This window comes from Pelodiscus sinensis, chromosome 4, assembly GCF_052426305.1.
Source record: "Pelodiscus sinensis isolate ZL-2025 chromosome 4, ASM5242630v1, whole genome shotgun sequence".
NCBI classification, from domain to species: Eukaryota; Metazoa; Chordata; order Testudines; family Trionychidae; genus Pelodiscus; species Pelodiscus sinensis.
Window position 1 is genome coordinate 19,477,975 of NC_143055.1, and position 24,526 is coordinate 19,502,500.

The following is a 24,526-nucleotide window of genomic DNA, read 5'->3' on the forward strand; positions in this document are numbered from 1 at the left end:
AAAGAGCCCCGATCGCCATTTTTGCGATTGGGGCTTTTTTTCCGGAAAAGACGACTGGGCTGTCTACACTGGCCCTTTTCCGGAACAGTGTTCCGGAATAAGGACTTATGCCCGAGCGGGAGCAGAATAGTTTTTCCGGAATAGCGGCTGATTTTGTACAGTAGAGCATCGTTGCTTTTCCGGAAATTCAAGGGCCAGTGTAGACAGCTCGCAGCTTATTCCGGAAAAGCGGCTGATTTTCCGGAATAAGTGGCCCAGTGTAGACACAGCCTCAGAGTTATGAATATCTTGGGAATAAAAGCTGTTCCTAACTCTGAAATATTTATAAGTTTCTGAGCAAAACTTTTATTTTTTTTAAGCAGTTTAAATCAATGTTCAGTTGCAGTACTGCTTAGAAATGTTATTGTGCAGAAGAAAAATGTTCCTTTTAACCATATTTACTAAAATGAAATTGTTTACTACCTTATTTTTTTAAACTTCCCTTTTTTTAGTAGTTTAACACAGTATTGTGCTATTTTAATTTTTGCTTTGTTGCGAAAGGGTTTGGTCTCTGCTGCCATCTGATTCCTTATTTTTGGTTCCAGATGACCTGTATGTTTGCCAGGTCAGTTTGTAACTCTGGCATTTATAACTCTGAGGTTCTGCTGTATTTCTTTCCTGAAAATAATTAGTAACTAGATGGGAGGCAGGGAGGAAAGCACTATGTATCTAAATAATTTGATTTTAAATGTTGACATACAATCACTATACATAACCAAACTATTAATTTGGACCATAAAAAGTGGCAAAGAATGGTTTCTCCTTAGCACTGGACTCAAAGGTCAGTGTTTGCAGTTCAGTTTTCTTAAATTTCTACTGAAACCAGATTCACCTTGTTTGCTGAACTCTAGAACCATTCCCCTTAATGTGCCTCAAATTAATTTATCATAATCCCAAAAAATTAAACTGTATTTCATGGGTATATTGCTTTGCATGGGAGAACAGTTTTTGTTCTTTCAGGTTATACTTCTGAAAATTTACTCGGGTAACATTGCTAAGACAGGGAGAGATTAAGGAATTGTCTTTTCATAATAACTTTCACTTTTCCAATGCATTCAAGATCAGATCTTTTTCTTGCCAATTAGGAATTTCTCCTAAAATTCCATTTTTCTTCTTATCTTTTCTTTTCCTGGCTTGTAGAATTCTGAATAAGTAAATGGTTTGTTTTACAGTAGGGGGAATAAAATTGAATGATGAGTACATATAGACTTATATTTGTACTACTCATATAAAATTGACCAAAAAAAATAGTGATTTGTAGATGACTATAAAAGCTTGTCTTGTCAGCAGAATCTAAATATAAGGAACTGGGGAAACTTTTGGGATAGGGGGAGCCTGTACAGGAAGGATGGGCTCCACCTAAACCATAGTGGATCCAGACTGCTGGCACTTAACATTAAAAAGGTCGCAGAGCAGTTTTTAAACTAAGAGATGGGGAAAAGCCGATTGGTGCAGAGGAGCACATGTATCAGACAGAGACGTCTCTTAAAGAACAGTCTATTGATAAAGATTCTCTAGGTTTTAGTCAGGAGGAGAAGATGGAAGAGGATAAAGTATGGGCCAAATCAGACGAAAAACATTCACATAAAAAGAATCTGACACATCAAAAAAGGGCAGACAAATAAACAGTGACAAGTTTTTAAAGTGCTTACACAAATGCTAGAAGTCTAGAAAATAAGATGGGTGAACTAGCGTGCCTCATGTTAAAGGAAGATACTAATATAATATGCTTCAAAGAAACCTGGTGGAGTGAGGACAATCAATGGGACACAATCATTCCGGGGTACAAAATATATCGGAAGGACAGAACAGGTCATGCAGGTGGCGGAGTGGCACGTTGTGAAAGAAAATTTACTTTCAAATGAAGTAAAAATCTTAAATGAATCAACATGCTCCATAGAATCGCTATGGATAGTAATTCCCTGCTCTAATAAGAATATAACAATAGGGATCTATTATCGACCACCTGACCAGGACAGTAATAGTGACTATGAAATGCTAAGGGAGATTAAAGAGGCTATCAAAATAAATAACTCGGTAATAGTGGGAGATGTCAACTATCCCCATATTGACTGGGTACATGTCACCTCAGAACGAGATGCAGAAACAAAATTTCTTGATACCTTAAACGACTGCTTCTTGGAGCAGCTGGTACAGGAACCTGCTCTCACAAGGGGGAGAGGAAATTCTTGATTTAGTACTGAGTAGTGTGCAGAATCTGGTCCAAGAGGTAACTATTACAGGACCGCTTGAAAATAGTGGTCATAATATAATATTTAACATTCCTGTGGTGGGAAGAACACCTCAGCAGCCCAACACTGTGGCATTTAATTTCAAAAAGGGGAAATATGCAAAAATGAGGAGGTTAGTTAAACAAATTAAAAGGTACAGTGACTAAAGTAAAATCCCTGCAAGCTACATGGACACTTTTCAAAGACATCATAGTAGAGGCCCAACTTAAATGTATGCCCCAAATTAAAAAACATAGAAGAACTAAAAAAGAGCCACCGTGGCTTGGCTTAACCATGTAAAAGAACCAGTGAGAGATTAAAAAAGACATCTTTTAAAAAGTGAAAGTCAAATCCTAGTAAGGGAAATAGAAAAAAGGAGTATAAAGACTGCCAAATTAAGTGTAAAAATATAATAAGAAAAGCCAAACAGGAGTTTGAAGAACAGCTAACCAAAAACTCAAAATGTAATAACAAAATGTTTAAGTACATCAGAAGCAGGAAGCCTGCTAAACAACCAGTTGGGGTACCTGGATGATTGAGATACAAAAGGAGCAGCTAAAGACGATAGTCATTGCAGAGAAACTAAATGAATTCTTTGCTTCAGTCTTCACGGCTGAGGACGTTAGGGAGATTCCCAAACCTGACCCATCCTTTGTAGGTGATAAATCTGAGGACTTGTCACAGATTGAAGTGTCATTAGAGGAGGTTTTGAAATTAATTGATAAACTTAACAGTAACAAGTCACTGGGACCAGATGGCATTCACTGAAGAGTTCTGAAAGAACTCAGATGTGAAATTGCGGAACTATTAACTATGGTTTGTAACCTATCCTTTAAATCCGCTTCTGTACCCGATGACTGGAAGATAACTAATGTAATGCCAATATTTAAAATGGGCTCTAGAGGCGATCCTAGCAATTAGACCGGTAAGTCTAACGTCAGTACCGGGCAAATTAGTTGAAATAATAGTAAAGAATAAAACTGACAGACACATAGAAGATCATAATTTGTTGGGCAAAAATCAACATGGTTTCTGTAAATGGAAATCATTTCTTATTAATCTATTAGAGTTCTTTGAAGGGGTCAACAAACATGTGGACAAGGGGGATCCAGTAGATATAGTGTACTTAGATTTCCAGACAGCCTTTGACAAGGTCCCTCACCCAAAGGCTCTTACGTTAATTAAGTTGTCATGGGATTAGAGGGAACATCCTTTCATGGACGGAAAACTGGTTAAAAGACAGGAAACACAGGGTAGGAATAAATACTAAATTTTCAGAATGGAGAGGGGTAACTAGTGGCGTTCCCCAAGGGTCAATCCTAGGATCAATCCTGTTCAACATATTCATAAATGATCTGGTGAAAGGGATAAACAGTGAGGTGGCAAAGTTTGCAGATGATACTAAACTGCTCAAGGTAATTAAGACCAAAGCAGACAGTGAAGAACTTCAAGAAGATCTCTCTAAACTAAATAACCGGACAACAAAATGGCAAATGAAATTGAACGTTGATAAATGTAACGTAATGCACATTGGAAGAAAAAAACCTAAGTATACGTATAATATGATGGGGGCTAATTTAGCTACAACTAATCAGGAAAGAGATCTTGGAGTCATCGTGAATAGTCTGAAGAAGTCCACACAATGTGCAGCGGCAGTCAAAAAAGCAAACAGGATGTTAGGAGTCAGTAAAAAAGGGACAGAAAATAAGACTGAGAATATCTTATTGCCCTTCTAAATCCATGATACACCCACATCTGGAATACTGCATACAGATGTGGTCACCTCATCTCAAAAAAGATATACTGGCATTAGAAAAGGTTCAGAGAAGGGCAACTAAAATAATTAGGGGTTTGGAATGGCTACCATATGAGGAGAGATTAAAGAGACTGGGACTTTTCAGCTTGGAAAAGAGGAGACTGAGAGGGGATATGATAGAGGTATATAAAATCATGAATGATGTGGAGAAAGTGAATAAGGAAAAGTTATTTACTTGTTCCCATAATAGAAGAACTAGGGGCCACCAAATGAAACTAATAGGCAGCAGGTTTAAAACAAATAAAAGGAAGGTCGTCTTCACACAGCGTATAGTCAATCTGAGGAACTCCTTGCCTAAGGAGATTGTGAAGGCTAGGACTATAACCGGGTTTAAAAGAGAATTAGATAAATTCATGGAGGTTAAGTCCATAAATGGCTATTAGCCAGTATGGGTAAGAAATGGTGTCCCTAGCCTCTGTCAGAGGGTGGAGATGGATGGCAGGAGAGAGATCGCTTGATCATTACCTATTTGATTCATTTCCTCTGGGGCACCTAGCATTGGCAACAGGGTACTGGGCTGGATGAACCTTTGGTCTGACCCAGTATGGCCGTTCTTATGTTAGATGATTCCTTCCGCTATTGTTTTGTGTAACCACATAATATGGTTCATCCGTAACTCATTATCCATCAGAGGAAGTGTCGTCATTTTGAAAGATTGGTTTAGAATGTTGAAAATGACCTCAAAAAAACTGTGAATGAAACAAGGTCTATTATGCAAATAGGCACAAATGTGATTGGGGTTGAGACTTAGTTTCTTACCTGCCTTTTTAATAAATTGTCTTATTAAAAAGTTATGGGTCTATGGGTTACTGGCTGTGTCTGCTTTGCAGATTTGCTTTAAAAGTTTTTTCCACTTTTGTGTTATGCTCATTAAATTCTATATATTGTACATATAGTAAATATAACAGCTGGTCTTTCTGGGCGCTGGATGTATGAAGTACGTGAATTCCTTTGATCTTATGTGAACAGGTCTCTGCTGGGATGTTTGATTTGGAATGCCCTGCAGAAGGATAAACGCTAATGTCAGAGCAACCTTTTGGCTTCGTCAGTTAAATTAACAAGATAACAACATGGTACACAGTCAAGTGGGATTGTTTGAGTTTTGAAAACACAATAGCTCTCCTTATGTGTCTGGGTCACTAGAGGTTAAGCTAATAGCAAGTCTTAAATTACCATATGGTGACAGATTTACGGAGTAGTATATGTCTGCTATAAAAGGTGCTGTACTTGAGCAATGGCATCTGTGGAGTTGAAAGTTTAAATTAGAAGAAGTGGGGGTGAGATAAAAATTGTATTCTAAATGTGGTGAGATCTCCATCAATCTGGAACTATTGGGATTAGAAAAAACAAGAATACTTTCTGGATTCTTTCCTCCTTTTTAGGGAGGAATTTGGTAATGGTACAATCCCAGGTAATGCTTTTGGAACTGGATTCAATCCCAATTGAAGTAAATGGACTTTGGATCCAGTTTTTTGTTCCCCTCCCCCTTTCTCTAAAGGCTAATAGTAGGATGAAATATTTTATTCCTTCAATGCCTCTTCTCCCCAGAAAAACTCCTTTATGTAACATCATAATGCATTAATTGATATATTTTCTAATTTAAAACCTAAAACTCATTTTGGAGTATAAAATTAGTCACGTTTATGTAGAAATGCGGTTCGTTAATCAAGAAATGCACTTGAGGGTGATGGGGGGGAGGGAGCTAAATTATTAAAATAAACTATGCAAGTAAGGACTCTTGTATCAGAGGCAGCAGTTCTGCGGGGGCCGGGGAAGCAGCTCTTGGAGAGCTGCATCCCTCCCTCTTCATATGTAAACAAGTAACTGCTGAAATTTTCAGCAGTTAATGTTTACCTGAATGAACACATTTTAACAACCCTATTAAAGAGCAGGATAGTTGGTGGGGAGAGGCCCCAAGCATGCCACCCACTGATCACCATGAAAAGGCATTTACTTGACTCATCCCACTCAGTAAGTTAAAGCTCTTTAATAGCCTTGTTTAAATTTGCACAAGCCTTCTGCTTCATAATCCCACATTCCTATGGCAAACAAAGGTTTTCCAAGGACATTAATACTACCTGTGATGATAGTGCTTCTATAAAACTGTGCCACCCACGTGGTATTAGGGAACCAGTCTATCTACCCAGATGGTTATCTGTCCCTCTTCGTAGGATATGGGCACTTGCTTGACATCTTACTTACTCATTGATCTTCAACCAGCCTGAGAAACTGTAGCCTCAGCCTTTTTGTGGCCTTACTAAATGTTAACTATTAACAACAGTACCATGATTTAATAAATTGTCAGTTACAGTGGAAATAGCATGACAGTTTATGCTTCTAGAATATGTACATCTCCCATGTTTGAAAACTCTGTTGTAATTTTGTGTAGTGTACTTTCTAGGGCTTATAATACAATGTGAATTTAAAACATTACAATTTTTTATTGTAAAGCTTTAGCTTTCATTCTTCTTGTATTCTTAGGCCAGAGTAAGTTCTGAGCAGGAACACTTCCTCATTGTACCTTTTGGACTTCTTTATAGTGAGGTTACTGCATCCAGTCTGGTAAGTGCTAACTTCTATTTCTGTACCTACAGAACATGATATAGACCTTTCAATTCTGTCTAGCATAAACATAGATAAGTATGTTGTAGAAAATATTCCAAGTTATTTTCTGCTGCAGTCACATGGCCAGAATGATGTATGGTGTTTAAAAAAACAACAATTTGGCTTATTTCAGTATCCTTCATGCTACAAGTAAAATTCTTCTCTTTTAGTGGATATACAATTTCAGATTATAATTTGAGAGTAAACTCTTGGTCCATAGTTTTTGGCATTTACTAAAATAAATCTATATTATCCTAAATTTTAAATTGAAGTTTTGATTACATGAAAACTGCACAAAATTGAGAATGAACAGTTTCTGAGTTCTAATCCTTTCAGAATTGGTGTTGGAGATTTAGGGGAAATTTTGTAATCTCTTCCTCAGTTTCTTCGTGTACTTATAGTATCTGTGTTTTAAACAATATATATTTATAGTTTAATGATTTTACAATGATTTCAAGACATCGAGTGCTAAATATTTCCTTTGCTGCCTTTAATTCTGTATTACAGAAAGACAGTAGGTTTGAATAACCAATATAGTCTCATTTCCAGATCTTGTTAAAAGTAAATAGCATATAATAACAGGCCTAAGGCAATGAGACTGTAGTCACAGATAACCCAAAAATCAAGTTAGCACAGTTGTGCCAATGGTGATAATTTGTATTTGTCAAATGTGACTTTCAGACATTGCTTGTGGGAAGATAGTGTTATGACACCTCCATTGCAACTAAAAAGTCTTGAAAAAAGTAGTACAAGACTGCTTTACTTCTGAAGCTTGAGAGAGATCCAGAAGTGACTAAGAGGCTTGCATAATGCAGCAACCCTCAAAAAGCAATTAAAAAATGCTTCCATGCATGGCAATGGTGAAAGAATTTAGCACCAAGGTCTAGTCTACACTGGGAGTTTAAGTTGAACTTAACAGTATTAGGTTCATTTTTCTAAACAATGAGTCCATACCACCAAGACCAGGGGCGGGCAATAATTTTTGATTGGGGAGCCACTCCAAGAATTTTGGAAGTGGTTGAGGGCTGCACTCTTCCATGATATTCATGGAGGAGGTATGGGGGTCTGGGATGGAGGTTGGGTGCAGAAGGGAGCTTGGGGTAAGAGAGGAGGGAGTTATGACATGCGGCACTTGACTAGGATGCAAGAGGTTGGATTGTGACCTAGAGCAGAGAATTGGGGCACAATAGGGGGTGCTGGGATGTGAGCTAGGGCAGGAGGGGACTGTGATCTGGGGCAGGGGAATGGAGTGCCAGATCTGGGAGGGGATATGGGTACAGGAGTGGGGGAGAGGGGGGCAGAGGATTTGGGTATTTGGAGTAGAGGGGAGGAGTGGGGGATGAGGGTTGGAAGGATGGGGCTGGGGTGCCAGAGGCAGGGTCTGACCAGGAGACTTACCAGCCAGCAGCCTATTCCTGATCATCCCCTATGCCAGACTGTTTTTCCTCTAAACTGTGTGACAGCTAGCGTTGCCAGGTGTCCGGGTTTGAACTGGACACTCCAGTATTTGAGCTTTCTGTTTGGGAAACAAATTGAGAAAATATAAATGTCCGGTATTTTCTAAATAAGATGTAATATAGATTGTGATGTAATATCAAGTGTGTTCAGTATTTTTGTTGAAACCATCTGGGAACCCTAAAGACAGCACAGCTTCATAGTTGATTCATCAGCCCCGAGTAGTCAGCTCTGTGCATGGAGCCCTGAACTTCTGACTGGGTGGGGCTGATTAATCACTTGTGAAGCTGTGCTGCCCCCAATTTAGAGGGAACTCTGCTGCTTGCCCTGCGCCTGCACAGGCTGCAGCCATGTGCTCTGGAGCCCCTTGTGCTTTGTGGCTGCCTGTTACTGAAACCAGTTTCTGTCCAGAAACAAGCCAATGGGATTGTGCTGGGGGCGGGAGCCATTTCTAAAGCTCCCCCCAACCCTGTCCCCTGCCCCCACCAGCACTGTCCCCAGCACCCTGCCCCCTGACTCAGATTTTTAAAGGCACATTTCTGAGCAGCATGTGGGTGGGGCAAGGCAAGTGGGGAGCCTGCTTGGGGCTCCCCACAGCATCCCCAGGCTGGATCCGGTGACTTGGCAGGCTGGATGCAGCCTGCAAGTTGTATTTTGCTCCAGCCTGACCAAGACTATTCTGTCGACTTTAAAAGCCATGAAAAGTCTATATCGGTACTTCTGCTTTTTACAAGGGGTGATAGTAAATACAACATTGCACGGTCAACTTCTGGGTAATGCAGATTCTGTGAAAGTCAACATTCTTGGCCTCTGGGAGGTGTCCCACAGTGCTCCACTGTGGCCAGCACTTTCAACTCGGCTGCTCTCCAGGTACGCAGGAAAGCCCCAGGAAAATTTGAATTTCATTTCCTGTGTGGCCAATGTAGTGAGCAGATGTCAGAGCAGGCAGCACACCTGACCATGAATGCCCAGGGTTACAAAAGGAGCTCCAGCATGGAGTGTGCAGTAGATCCTGGACCTCATTTCTTTGAGGAAAGAAATTTGTTCAGACATAACTACGAAGCCCCCAAAGAAATGCTGATATCTATGTCAAGATTGCAGAGAAAAGCTATGTCAGGGAGACCCAGCAATGCCATGTGAAAATAAGAACTGAGGCAATTGTGCCAGAAGATGAAGGAGGCAAACAGACAATCGGGGTCATCACAGCAAACATACCCCTTGGAGCAGCTGCATGTGATCGTAGGGAGGCCCCAACCAGTTTCCCAAGCCAGTCCATGGATTCCTCCCAAGATTGCTGCTCAAGCAGCTTTGCAGTGCAGAGGACAGTGGCTCAGGAGGAGGAGAAGATTGGTCAGCAGGTGAGCAGACTATCTGATCTCACTGACAGTCAGGACCTTTTCTTTAACTTTGGAGACAATCCCCCCAGACACCTCACTGCCAGGTCCTGGTGAATTCACATTTTATCATCTTGTCAACAGTTGATTAAGGCAGTTGGGTGTGATCTGTGGCAGCCACTCTGCCTACACGGTTGGGGCTCCCCAAACAGCTTGTTAACATGTCTGGAGATGGCATGGGAATCCTCCCTGTACATCTCCATAAAGCTCTCATAGGGCAACTCTTTCATAGTTTCATCCTATGAAAGAGGCTTACAGAGTTTACAGGCAAGCACACTTAACGCAGGGGGAACTTCTTTTTAAGAGTAACTTCTCACAAAGTCTCTGGGGAGGCCTGCCTTATTCCATCCTCCATGGTAGGGTAACTTTCCATGCCAAGCCAGCAGTAAGTGAATGCTGCAGGGAGCCTGGCATCAGGTTCCTCACAGCATTTCAAAGTGGCAGTGCTACATGGAGCCTGGGATCAGCTGAGGACTGCTGACCCCAGGCTCTGTGTGGCATTGCCTCTTTGAAATGCCAGGTGGAGCCCAGGATCAGCTGGCTCCATGTGGCATGCCATCTTTGGAATGTGCAAGAGACCCCAGCTCTGAGTCCTCCGCTGACCCTAAGCTCCATGCACCTGCATGGAGCCCGGAGTCAGCGGGATTTCCTCCTGGCTCTGGGCTCCGTGCAGCATTCCAACTTTGAAATGCAGAAGAGCTCCTGCTGGGGTCTCTTGCACATTTCAAAGGTGGAACGTGGAAGTGCTTATTGACTAGTCGATGAAAATTCTGTCAACTAGCAAATTAATTGCTACTTAATGTCCCTATGTAATACGGACATTCTTTTCTTCTCCCCTCTGAAAGGTACCCCTTGAACTGCATTTCTATCCCTGCTTGTGTTCTTATTTAGGGAAGTGATAGAAATGTAGCCGTGTTAGTCTGGGGTAGTTGAAGCAAAATGCAGGACAATGTAGCACTTTAAAGACTAACAAGATGGTTTATTAGATGATGAGCTTTCGTGGAAGTGGGTCTGGCCCACGAAAGCTCATAATCTAATAAACCATCTTGTTAGTCTTTAAAGTGCTACATTGTCCTGCATTTTATTTAGGGAAGACATTTCTCAACAATATCTTTTTTTTTGTTTGTGTCGCAAGGGGGAAGCTTCCAAGGTTTACAGGTAAGCACACTTCATGCAGAGGGAACCTCTTTTTAAGAGCAACACACATGACTATTATAGTACTGTCTAACCTTCCACAAAGCTGTTTTTCAAAGCTTCTGTGATTTGCAGTGCCTCTCAGTATACTCTCCTTATTGCCCTAGTCTTTGGCTGCTCATAATTAGGGCTGGGCACTCTACCTCGACCCCCAAACCTGACATCAAATTGTCTCCCTTTCATAGATATTATGGAGCACACAGCTGGCTGCCACAATAATGGGAATGTTGCTATCACTGAGATCTAATTGTGTCAATAAATGGTGAAACATTCTCTTTAAATGTCCATAACCACATTCTACCACCATTCTGCACTTGATCAGTGTATAGTTGAACTGCTCCTAATTGCAGTCCAAACTGCCTGCATTCAGCTTCATAAGCCATGAGACCAAGGGATAGTCCAAGTCCTCAAAAATCACTATCAGCATTCCAACACCTCTGATATTAATTTTCCCATCTGTGAAGAAAGTTTCAGCTTGCAGCTTTCTGAAGAGACAGAAGTTCCTAAAGACGTGTGCTTCGTGCATCTTTCCCAACTGTCCCATGCTGATATTGGTGAAATGGCTTTTGTGATCCTCCAGCACCTGCAATACCTTCAAGAAGTACCTCTTGTAGTGTATGTACTCTTTGGCAAGGTGGTCGGGTGCCAAGATGGGGATGTGCATTCCACTGTTGCCCCACCAAAGTTAGTGAACCCCATCATGGCAAAGCTGTTCCCTATGTCTAGTACCGTGGTGTCCAACCAGTTCTGAAGAAGTAGCCACTATATTGGCTTCTGCTATAGTGAACTAGGCATGCTCAACTGAACAAATAGTCACATATGGTAAGGTGCTAGCATGCTGGACACCACAGATCTAGCACATTTCCTAAAGTTGTTATCCTTTGCAGAAGAAAGGTATTGATATCTTGCCTATTTGGATCACAACAGCCCCCACTGTAGATTTCCCCAATTTCAGTTGATTCCCGGCTGACTGTCTGGTGTTGCTAACTTCTACTAGGCTATTGCCACTCACTTCTAAACTGTCACAGCAGGTCTCTAGTATTGCTGCACTTCAGGGTGAGGAAAGCTGTCATGATTATGAGGGTTAGCCAGCAGCCTGGGGATTAAGGAGTTAACTACACCTAGCCGGGTGGAGTGACCAGTAGGAATTTAGGTGGGACTTGCAAACTGGGACAAAGGAATTTGGGATTTTTCCTTTTCTCTCTCTGGGTGAGTCCTCTGCAGCTACAGGGAGGGACAAGCATGTCTCTCTCTCTCTCCAAGAAACAATGCTTCTCTTTCTGTAAGTAGAGTAAGGTTTAGGTAGTTTCCTTAGGCTTTATTGTTTTAAGGGTTGGGTATGGGACCTGATATCTGGCACTGCTTAAGAGATGTTTGGCTTTTCTTTTTAACTAAGTTCTAGCCCATGGTGTAATTCCTCCATGAGTATATTTTGTTACCTTTCCATCTGATCCTTGTGCTTGCAACAGGAATATTGTTGTAATAAAAGTTTTCTCTTTTCTTTTTGTTAACCTGGCATTGGTTACTGCGTGTCCTGATTTTTATAATAGGGGTGAGATTTCCCAAATGATCTTCCCCTAATCTCGTTATTAATATTTGGGTGGTGGCAGCGGAAGTTTTATTCCCAAAATCTAGGTTTTTAAGATTTTGGGGCAAGTTTTATACCAAAGCCTGGTAGATAAGGCTTTGGGGTACACTTGCTGGCCCCCACTTCTGCATTTATCATGCCAGAGTGGGGAAGGAGCCATGACAAAAGCAATTTGCAAAGCTCCATGGAAGTTTTGCAGGTGATTGTCCTATGTAATCCCACCAGTCTGTGCTTGTCTCTCGGCACCAGAAATGGTGTTCCACGGTGTCAGTAAGATCAAATGTTGACTTCACCTTACCTCAGGTGCTTCACAGAAGTTATGTTCATGGCCTCCTGAGATTCAATCTTAATCCAGCAGGCTCTTGTTATGCTCTGGGCATACTGCATCATAAAATGCAAGATGTTTAATGTGACTGCCGTAGAACTTTGCTGCTGAACAGGGTCATGTTGGGTTCCATGCTTACCCTGGGTGTCTGCACAGATAACCAGGGAGAAAAGGGCATGAAAAGATTGTTTGCCATCGCTTTCAAGAAGAGGAGGAGATGAATGCATTATGGAACGCTGACAGCATGTACCCAGAACCACTCATTGCATTGCTTTCATCCCAGCAGGGACTGGGAGTATAACCCAGAATGCAAAGGGACTGTAGGATAGCTACCCATAGTCCATAGCTGTCAGTTGACGGTAGCCACCCTACGGGGAGGCACTACGTTGAAATCTTGCGCACAGTAGGAACATGCATCTTTGACTTCACAAAATTGGGTGTTAGAAAATCTGCCTTAATAAATTCATCTTTATCTCTGTGTACACAAGCCCTAAGACTAATTCTTTACTATACCTGTAGTGATCATAGATCCTCAAACTAGAAGTCTCAGTTCTCACTGTCACTACTTGGAAAAATGCATAGCTCTGTTTTAATGGGTGTCAGTATGGGTTGAGAACAGGAGAAAAGAGACTTCAGTTACTTTTCCTGTATTTTACTGTTGCAACAATTAAAGAAAACCAAGACTGAACTTCTGGAAAACCAAGCATTCTGTAGCTGTAACTGTGGGATGTCCCATAAGCCTAGAGGATGAGAATTTAATTGAATTTCTTAATTAGTATCTAAGGTACTTAAAATTAAACACTCATGATGGTCCAATTTACATGTAAAGAGTCCACAGACTTTCAAACACAGCTGTAGCTGCTAATGAAAGGCCAAAGTAAACCATTCATAGTCTTGGGATTTATTGACAACCTGTTGATATTTATCTGCATCTGGGAAGGGGGAAAAAATCAGCTATAAAAAAGAGCACATTTATTAACTGATGAGGAGAAGAAGAGGACTGAATAACATTCCAGGAGCTGAATATTAGGGAAACCTTATAAGCATTGTAATATTGTAGAAGGTGACCTGAAAAGAAAAGTCAAGAAGTGAGTTTGTATTCTGTTTGCTTCAATATGTTGTATAAAGGAGGACAGAAAGGTTTTGTTAGTTTTCTAAAAGGCTGTTTCTTTTTGCTTGTTTTACATTAGTTATTCAGGCCATGCCAGTCTACAAGACTTTCTGATTAATGAAAAACTAGTTGAAATGTTATCACAAGAATCAAGGGAGTGAAAGTTGAATGATGTGGGGGGAGGGAAATAATGTATTTATGCAATTGCTTGTTGATGCATTTGATTTCTTACAAAAAAAGTAATGATGTAGAAGGCTTGTTTTGTGTTTCTACAGCTGTTAAAATTAGGGATGTCAACATGTAGTCAACTGCACAATTAACCGATAATCGGTTAATCCTATCTATTACTATCTATTACACACACACACACACCCACACACACACACACACACCCACACACCGCTACCTCTGTATGTATCAGGATGGCGGGAGCTGATATGTGTAGGGAGCTGATACATGAATTTTTTAATTATTTTTTTAAAAGCTGGCTCCCTCCACATGCTGGCTCCCGTGGAGCCAGCTGCCTCCCACAAAGGCAGCGGTGGGGGGGAGGGTCGCATGTGTGGAGCTGGCTTTTAAACCAACTCTCTGCCCATGCCAGATTCCATGGAGCCACCTTGGACAGCAGTGCGGAAAATGGGGACAGGTGGGAACCAGTATACACAGGAAGCGGCTTGCAAGTTGACTCCCTGCGTGTATCAGGTGCCATAGAGCTGCCTGCACCCCACACTGCTGCCTCTTTATAAGAGACAGTGGGGCAGGAGGCAGGCGGTACCAGTGCTCATAGGGACCATTGGTTCCTGGCTCCCCTTCCACAAGTAAATGTGTAACTGCTAGAATTTCAAGCAGTTACACATTTACACAAATAGCGGATAATTAACATCCCTATTGAAAATACATGGATCTTAAAGTTGAGTGTTGTTGCTGTTAATGACATGGGTTTATATGTATTTTATATAACATTGTCACATTGCATGATATTGTTACAGTTTTTCAAACTGCTATAGAAAGATGCTGAATTGAATACATTTTGGATAATAACTTGTAATACTTTCTATTGCAATGTTTTGTTATATTGTCAGGTTAAAATCAATATTCAAGGAGATGTAGTTGATCGTGGAAGCACTAATCTGGGAGTAAACCAAGCTGGCTTTACATTGCACTCTGCAATTTATGCTGCTCGACCTGATATTAAATGCATTGTTCATATTCATACACCAGCAGGAGCAGCGGTAAGTAGTTCCTCTTACTGTAGATCTTAAGAAAAGTGTACCTGGGCCCAAGCAGTCATATATTTACTTTTATAGTTTAATGTCTTGCTCCCCTTAAAGCTGTATTCTAGTGAGGAATCCTATTTGAAGTCAAATAGTTAATAGGCCTGCTCATGTGAGTATACCTGCATTGTGAGTGCTTGCAGAATTGGGCCCTGCTGTAGAAGTTGATGCTATCTGTGCTAATGTTCGTGAGTAAGAAATCTTGGATCAATATTTAGAAGTAACACTAGGCAAATGGCAAATTTCAGATTTGAATGGTTTTTGACCGTTCAAAACAAGCTAAAGTTGCCTAGTAAGGCACATTTTGTGATATTTTATCCATATATGTTCTATATATAGGAGAACTTGCATCCTACCTACATTTTATTCTGGTAGCACATCTGTAACTATTTCACCGAACAAGTAGCAGTATTGGTCTTAAATACCAGGATTTGTGGATATCCATGTTGATTTTATCGAACCCTGTTTTTATCAGTTTCCAAGAATTAATTATAAATCATTATCAAATCTACCTTGAAAGCTATTTTAAGGATTCAGTTCATTGACTGAGTTTCAGATATCCAGTAAATTGCTTTACTGCAGTTCTTATTTTGCTTTTTTTTTATTAAATTGATTCAGAACAGCAATGAAGCGATTTTAAAGTGGATAACAAGACCGAAATTAAGAAAATTCCTGACTTTTCAGTCATATTCTGAGAATTTTAAGCTTTAGCAATGGTTAACAACTGTGGTTTTGTATAATAATTTGCAGGAAAGCTTGTCTCTTACCTTGTATTTTTAAAGTGTCTACTTTAATTTTAAAAAAAAAGTACGAATTAAGATAAGTTGTCTTATGTCTTTTCACAGTTTTGTCTTTTCTTTTGACTATTCTTCAGTTCTTGCTTTTAAGTGTCTCAGCTATAATTTAAATATTAACAATGAACGTTTGCCATATACTAGGGATGTTAAATTTAGATTAACTAATTGCATACTTGATGGGATTTCCATCAACTATTGGGTTAGTCGATAAGGGCGCCTCCACCTTTGAACTGTAATGAGCACTGCTGGGCTCTTGCTACAATTAAAAAACAGAAGCTCTGCATGGAGCGCGGGGCCAGCGGGGAACTGGCCTGCACTTCCTGAGCTTGTGAAATGTGTAAGAGCCCCAGCAGACTCCCACACTCCCTATAGCACCTCAGCCTTTGAAACATTCAAGAGCCCTGGCAGTGCTCTTGTACTTTTCAAAAGGAAGCCCTGCACGGAGCCACGGAGGGAGTCCCTGGTAGGGCTCTTGTACATTTCAAAAGCGGAATCACAGGAGAACTGGTGCAAGCAGAGACTGCTTCAGTCCCTGCTTACGCTGTTTCCCACTGTACCTCTACCCCCTCTACCCCGCCCCCAGCGGAGGTGATGCTGGGGGAACCAGCTTTTAAACAGCTTCTGCCTAGCTCCTGCTCTCCCCCAACCCTCTTTGCTGCCTCTCTCTGAGGCAGCAAGTGGGGGAAGCTTCTAGTGGCATCACTAGTTGATTAGAGCTAAAAGGCACAATGACTAGAGCCAAATCCCTGCAAGTTGCATGGAAACTTTTTATAGACACCATAATAGAGGCCCAACTTAAATGTATACCACCAAATTAAAAAACATAGCAAGAGACCTAAAAAAGAGTCACCGTGGATTAACCACCATGTAAAAGAAGCAGTGAGGGATAAAAAGGCATCTTTTAAGAAGTGGAAGTCCAATCCTAGTGAGATAAATAGAAAGAGAAACAAAAACTGTCAAATCAAGTGTACAAATGTAATAAGAAAAGCAAAAAAAGGTTTTGAGGAGCAGCTAGCCAAAAACTCAAAAAGAAATAACAAAATGTTTAAGTACTTTAGAAGCAGGAAGCCTGCTAAAAAACCTGTGGGTCCCTTAGATGATCGAGATAAAAGGAGCAATCAAGGACGATAAAGCCATTGCGGATAAACTAAGTGATTTCTTTGCTTCAGTCTTCACGGTTGAGGACATTAGAAAGATTCCCAAATCTGCACCGTCCTTTGTGGGTGATGAATCTGAGGAACTGTCCCAGATTGAAGTGTCATTAGAGGAGGTTTTGGAACAAATAGAAAAACTTAATGTTAACAAATCTCCGGGACTGGATGGCATTCATCCAAGGGTTCTAAAAGAACTCAAATGGGAAATTGCTGAGCTATTATCTGTGGTTTGTAACCTATCCTTTAAATTGGCTTCCGTACCTAATGACTAGAAGGTAGCCAATGTGACACTGTTATTTAAAAAGGGCTCTAGAAGTGATCCTGGCAATTACAGACCAGTAAGTCTTACTTGAGTACCGGGCAAATTAGTCAAAACAATAGTAAAGAATAAAATTGAGGCACGTAGAAGAACATAATTGTTGGACAAAAGTCAACATGGTTTCTGTAAAGGGATATCATGTCTTACTTATCTATTAGAGTTCTTTGAAGGGGTTAACAAACATACAGACAAGGGGGATCCAGTAGATATAGTATACTTCGATTTTCAGAAAGCCTTTGCAAGGTCCCTCACCAAAGGCTCTTGTGTAACTTACATGGCCATGGGATAAGAGGGAAGGTCCTTTCTTGGATTGAGAAATGGTTAAAAGACAGGAAACAAAGGGTAGGAATAAATGGTACATTTTCAAAATGGAGAGGGGTAACTAGTGGTGTCCCCCAAGGGTGAGTCCTGGGACCAATTTCAACTTATTCATAAATGATATGGAGAAAGAGGTAAGCAGTGAGGTGATAAAGTTTGCGGATGATACCAAACTGTTTAGGATAGTCAAGACAGAAGCAGACTGTGAGGGACTCCAAAAAGATCTCAGCAAACTGAGTGATTGGGCAACAAAATGGCAAATAAAATGTAATGTGGATAAGTGTAAAGTAATGCACATCGAGGAAAAATAACCCCAACTATATGTATAGTATGTTGGGGGCTAATTTGGCTATGACAAATCAGGAAAGAGATCTTGGAGTTATCGTGGATAGTTCTCTGAAAACCTCCACACAGTGTACAGTGGCAGTCAAAAAGGCAAATAAGATGCTAGGAATTATTAAGAAAGGGATAGAAAATAAGACCCAGAATATCTTACTGCCCCTATATAAAACTATGGTATGCCCACATCTTGCATACTGTGTACAGATGTGGTCTCCTCACCTCAAAAAATATATTTTGAACTCTGAAAGGGTTCAGAAAAGGGCAACTAAAATGATTAGAGGTTTGGAATGGGTCCCATATGAAGGGAGGTTAAAGCAACTGGAACTTTTCAGTTTAGAAAAGAGGAAATTGAGGGGGGGATATGATAGAGGTATATAAAATCATGAGTGGTGTGGAGAGGGCGAAAAAAGAAAAGTTATTTATTAGTTCCCATAATAGAAGAACTAGAGGATACCAAATGAAATTAATGGGTAGCAGGTTTAGAACTAATAAAAGAAAGTTCTTTTTCACACAGCGTGTAGTCAACCTGTGGAACTCCTTTCCAGGGGAGGCTGTGAAGGCTAGAACTACAACAGAGTTTAAAGAGACGCTAGATAATTTCATGGAGGTTAGGTCCATAAAAAGCTATTAGGCAGAGGATAGAAATGGTGTCCCTGGCCTCTGTTTGTCAGAGGCTGGAGAAGGATGGCAGGGGACAAATCGCTTGATCGTTGTCTTCGGTCCACCCTCTCTGGGCACCTGGTGCTGGGCACTGTCCGCAGACAGGCTACTGGGCTAGATGGACCTTTGGTCTCACCCAGTACGGCCGTTCTTATGTTATGACTGTTGGATAAGCTTATACTTAGTGGATAGTCGACTAGTTGCTTATGTCCCTATCCTATACAACACTCGTTAGTGTATATAATATAAACCAGTGACTTGTTTTTCTTTACTTCTCTCTCAAAATCTGCTGTCGTGTTTCTCAGGTTTCTGCAATGAAGTGTGGTCTCTTACCAATTTCACCGGAAGCACTTTCTCTTGGAGAAGTGGCCTATCATGACTATCATGGTATTCTGGTTGATGATGAAGAAAAAGTGTTAATTCAGAAAAATTTGGGACCTAAAAGCAAGGTCAGTTATTCTATCCACAGGTCACTATTAAAAGAAAATAGTGTGTTGTTTTTTTTAAAATGGAAATGGGAAGGAGGGGTGGTTTTAGTTCTTGGCAGGTAGATTTCTTATAGCAGCTCATATTGCTTGAAATGTCCATTTCTTTTAGGTCCTTATTCTCAGAAACCATGGCTTGGTATCAGTTGGGGAGACCATTGAAGAGGCTTTCTACTATATTCATAACCTAGTAGTTGCCTGTGAGATTCAAGTAAGAATCTTGATATATATATATATTAGTTTGTTTGCTTATAACATGATACATAACCTCCAATCAGCAGATTGCCACTTCCTAACCATTCAGCTATTTCAAGCGTAGGCATGCGCAGCACATTTCGTTAGGGTGTTCATCCAAAGAATTTTTTTTAAATGTACTTTGACTCCCATTGGCCACAACTCTGGAGTTAACATTCTCGGGGCAAGATGGACACATGACCAGAAGTAAAAGGTGTCATGTGCCCCCCTCTGAGGACTTTTCCCACCATCCTCCTACCAATAGGGATTAGTTTGGCCCCCACTAAACCCCCCTCCCCCATGCAACCCCCCCTTCCCCATTGCATTAACCCAATGTGTGTGACATTAACTCAGGGGCAGAGAGGCTAGGGGAAGTGTTCCCTCTAAGAGTTTCCTCCCATGAGCAGAATGAATTTTGTGTTGTGCATGAGTACTGAGTTGATGTGGCTTGTATGGATGTGCCACTTTGGCACCCATGTTATTAATAAATATCTCATAAACTTCTACCTTTTCCCTCTGCTGCCATATCTCCTCCCCTTGCTCCATCAGCTCCTCTGGTGCCTGCTGCCCCCCAACCCCTCACCCTCCTCTGCTGTCCTGACTCCTGCCCTTCTCATTGCCCTTAGCCTTCCTGAGACCTATCCCCCTCCAATAGCCCTTTTCTCCCCCCTGTGCCCACTCCTCCAGTAGGCCCACTCTGATCACATGAGCTACCTCTCCTCATCCCATCTCTTAACTGCCTCTACACACCTGCCCTACCTCTCTCCTCTGGTGCTGGTCCCTCCCCTGCTGGTGTCTGCCCTTCTGCTTCAGCCCCAGAATCCCCTGGCATCTGCTCCTTCCCTTACCCCTGCACCCTCCTGGTGTCTCCCCCTTCCCTCACTGCCCCTGCCCCCTTTGCCCTCTTTTTCCTTGATACCCACCCTCTCACCATCCGATACCCCCATTCCCTTCATGCCCCTGTGCTCTCACACATGACTTGCTCCATCCCTGCCTTCCTCATGCCCACCGCTTCTTTCAAACCTTCTCCCAGCACCTTCCCCTCCAACCTTACCCTCTCCTCTCCCAGCATTACCCTGTCCCACCTCCTGCCCTTTTCCTCATTGTCTCCACTTGGCCGCGTGGCATTTGTCTCCTCTACCCTGTCCCTTGGTGCCTTCCCCTTTCTTCTTCTGACCTGCCCCTCTCCCCTCAGCACAAGCCCCTTCCTCTTATTTTTCCCCCTTTCTTCTCCCCTCCCCTTCAGCTTCTGCCTTCCAGCTTACGGGGCTGGAGTCAGAGCTAGCCCAAGCTACAGGCTGGCCCGGGGCACCGTACGGTGCTGCCAGGACAGGTGGGGGGTGCCTCAGGGGTGCCGCACAGTACCACAGAGGCGGGCGGGGTTGGGCGGGGCCTGGGCCGCAAAAATGGCTTGGTCCAGCATCTGTAGTCAGGCCCTAGGTACTTCTGGAGCTGGGCTGCACGGTTTTAAAATCCCAGGCCATGATGTCACACGATGCCCAGGCGTCTCCCCTCTCACCTGTTTGTGCAGCATTTGAGGACACCACGCATGTGCTCTCTCTTCCCCACAGTGCCCTGTAGATGGCCGCGGGGAATTTCAAGTGAGGGGCTGCGGCGCCCCGTCACAAATCCCCCCTCTTCCTCCAACAGCCAGTAGCCGGCCCGAGACATTAGGCTGTGCCTAGGCACACCCGGCACACCCCATGCGCACGCCTATAATTTCAAGCTAACTTAACAAAATAAAGATTCCTGGATTGATTTTCATCGTGTGGGAACAACTATAGTTCAGCAACTGTGTTCAGCTAGCAAACTAGAACTACTGATCCCTCATAAATCGCTCCCAAATTACCATTCTACTTTTCATTAAAGCAACAATGTTAAACATGTAATTTTTCATGCTGCTTAAAATACTTTTATTATTACAAGGTTATAATGTATTTAATTTTAAATGCAATATTAGAATTTGCAAAACCGAAGAGTCCTTCTACTGTTTCTATAACTATCCAGTGTTTGTTTAAAAATAATTAAACCACATTTATTTTTTAAAAGGTACGTACTCTGGCCAGTGCAGGTGGGCCTGACAACTTAGTGCTATTAGACCCTGGAAAATATAAAGCCAAATCTCGTTCTCCTGAGTCTCCAGCAACTGAAGGTGCTATATCCCATCCAAAATGGCTGATTGGAGAGCAAGAGTTTGAAGCCCTTATGCGAATGCTAGATAATCTGGTAAAGCAAATAACGTCATTCTATCTAATAAGTTTCTACGTGATGAATGCAAAATTCTAAGTTGCTATTAAAAAACTAAGATTTAAATCTGGTTTTAGTCTTGTTTTATTTGCGGACAAATTAGATTCTTGAGATTTCAAAATGCTAAGTTTTTTTTCTTAAGTTAGTGTCCAATCAAAAATGTGAAAAAAGAATCATTCAGGTGACTTGATTTATTAATCTTTAATCTTGAGTATCAAAAGATTCTGTATAAGATAAAAGAGTGAGTTAAGGCTTGAGCTCAAAAGCTTACTAAAGTCAATTGAAAGACTTTCCTTGATCTCAGTGGGTTTTGAACCCGTCCTTAATGTTTATATTTACTAGTTTCTTTACCTCTTGTGACACAGAATGGTTCTTTTCATGGGTTGTGATTGTGGGGCATGCAGCTTATCCAGATAAGACCATGCACCTCTATTTCTTTACCCCCTTTTAGAAAAAGGTAGAGTTTAAAAATAAACGTGGACTTCTCAAGGTATCACATTGGTAGAGGAGCCTTTGTGTATTAACACAGAATAATGATCCATATGGCTCCATTGCATGAGAGTCAGAGGATCGTAAGTTAAAGCAGGCCTGGACAAAATACCCTCCATGGGCTGAATCCATCCCGCCAAGCAGCCAGATCTGGCCTGCAGATGCAGTGGGGAGCCTCAGGCAGACTCCTTGCCTGCTCTGCCCCCACACGCTGCTGAGACAGAGCCATTGCAGGGTCTGTTTGAACAGCTCTGAGCCCCAGGAAGAGGAAAGAGGCTTCATGCATTGCCCTCACCCCAGCACAATCCCATTGGCTAGTTTCTGGCCAGTGAGAGCTGTCTGTTCAGACAGCTTGTGAAGCACTCTTTTCCCCACCCCTCAGGCTCATAGCTATTTAGAAACCACATGGCCCCTGCAGCCATTGTGGGAGCGGGGCAGGCAAGGAGTTTGCTTGAGAAGGCTGCTGGCTGGGAGTCAAGCAGGTAAGTCTCCCAGCCAGAGCCTGCCTCTAGCACTCCAGCCCTTTGCCCCCTTACTCCACGTAACCCAAACCTACTGCCTCCTCCTGCCCTCATATCTCCTCCCATATCCCGCACCTCAGTCTCCTGCCCCTGGTCACAACCCAAATCTCTGCGCCCCTGCCCAAGTCACAACCTCCTCCTGCCTTGAGTCACGACCCAAACCTCTCCACTCTCTCCTGCACCATAGTCCCCTTCCCCAGGTCACAACCCCGTCTTGCCCAAGGTCACAACCCTAGTTCCCTAACCCAGGTCACAACTGCCTCCGTAACCCAAACTCCCTCCCAGACTCTGCCCACTCTCCTGCACCCTACTCCCTTACTGCAAGCTCCCTTCTGCACCCAACCTCCATCCCAGACCCCACACCGCCTCCATTAATATGGAAGAGTGTGGCCCTTGACTATTTTTCAAATTCTTGGGAGTGGCCCCCATCAAAAAGTATTCCCCCCCCCACCCCAAGTTAGTCTACTTGATCACTCCGAATAATGCCCAGCAATTACACTGTGTGATAAGTTATGATTCAGATTAAATCTTTACCTAAATTGAAGTTATTTTTAGTGAGATTGTTCCAGATATCAGGAATGCTTAGTGTTTCCTTCTCTCAACAAAACCATTTCCAGTGTCCTAAGTTCAGTATGAGCAATCACTGAGGGCAAGTCTACACTGAAGAAGAAGGTCAACTTAAGATACACAACTCTAGCTACATTAATTACGTCGCTGGAGTCGATATATTTTAAATCACTGTCCACACAGTGGGATGGATATTGATGGGAGCAAACACTCCTGTAGACTTCCCTTGATCCTTGGGAGGAGCAGAAGTATTGGCGCCCACAGGTGTACCCTCTCAGTTCGTATTAGTAGGTCTTTTCTAGACCCACTAAATTGAACCCTGGAAGATAGATCGTGGCAGTGTTGATCTTCCACGTAGTGTAGACTTGGCTCTAGTGCACAATCAGTGCTATTTCTACCTATTATCACTACACTACTATGAAAATGTATTTTATCCTGGGTCCCAATTTGTCTTCAAATCCAGAGGTTTTCTACCATGCTGAGCTGCTTTAATGTATCTTGCAAAACTGACATGTTTTGACTAGCCTCAAGAGGCTGTTCGAGTGGTGCCGTCAACACCAGCTTACCGTGCAATCTGTGACTCCTCAACCTAGAGACCAGAGGTTGTTCTCAAACTTTTATCTCCCATACAGCGGCCCTCAATAAATTCCATTTCAACAGTCGTGTGTGTGTTTAAAAACAAGTTGTGTTAAATTTGTTTTTTAAAGGAAACACATAGTTTAAGATGAAAAGTTAAAACAGGACCATATGTTTAGGGTTAGAGAGTAGTATACAGAACATTATTCTTCTTCTCAACTTACTTTTTGTTCTCCTATATTTGGTAATGTTTATTAACTGATGCAAAGTGCTTAAGAGCTTGGTTATCATATGACGTTGGGGTGTTTGTGTGTGTATGATGCATTACTTCTCTTATTAGACATACCCACCAGAAATGTATAAAGAGACAGAGTAATTTTGTAACATCCTGTATCTGAATTTAACTGGGCTCTGGCTTGCAAGAGCAGCTTGTCTCAGGAAGTAATCATATATAGGTTGAACCTCTATAGTCCAGCACCCATGTGACCTGACCAGTGCCTAACAGGTCAATATTGTCTAGCAGCATTGCCAACACTTCCTCTGCTTACAGGGCTATTAGAAGACATTTGGGGTAAATTGGAGCTAAATAACAGCACAGAGAGCCAGAACTGATGGCTGTAAACAAACTTTATGGGACTGCATGAAACTTGGTCACTCCCGCGGAAAGTGGACATCTGGCTAACTAAAATCTTGCCATGGATGTTGCTCAACCACAGTGTGTTAGTACAGGTTGAAACTCTCTTGTCTAATACAATCCTGACTCCTAACAGTTATTGCCATAATTGT

The 24,526-nt window shown here is 42.0% G+C and overlaps 1 protein-coding gene across 14 annotated transcripts in view; it reads left to right on the top strand.

Moving 5' to 3' along the window:
* Positions 1–24,526, top strand: part of ADD1 (adducin 1) — a 99,291-nt gene that overhangs the window by 39,913 nt on the left and 34,852 nt on the right. For all 14 annotated transcript variants that reach the window (XM_075930846.2, XM_075930842.2, XM_075930841.2 and 11 more), the window contains exons 5-9: positions 6,568–6,648; positions 14,840–14,989; positions 18,927–19,070; positions 19,219–19,317; positions 21,390–21,566. In XM_075930846.2, the coding sequence (XP_075786961.2) occupies positions 6,568–6,648; positions 14,840–14,989; positions 18,927–19,070; positions 19,219–19,317; positions 21,390–21,566 (651 nt within the window). The remainder of the gene's footprint in view (positions 1–6,567; positions 6,649–14,839; positions 14,990–18,926; positions 19,071–19,218; positions 19,318–21,389; positions 21,567–24,526) is intronic.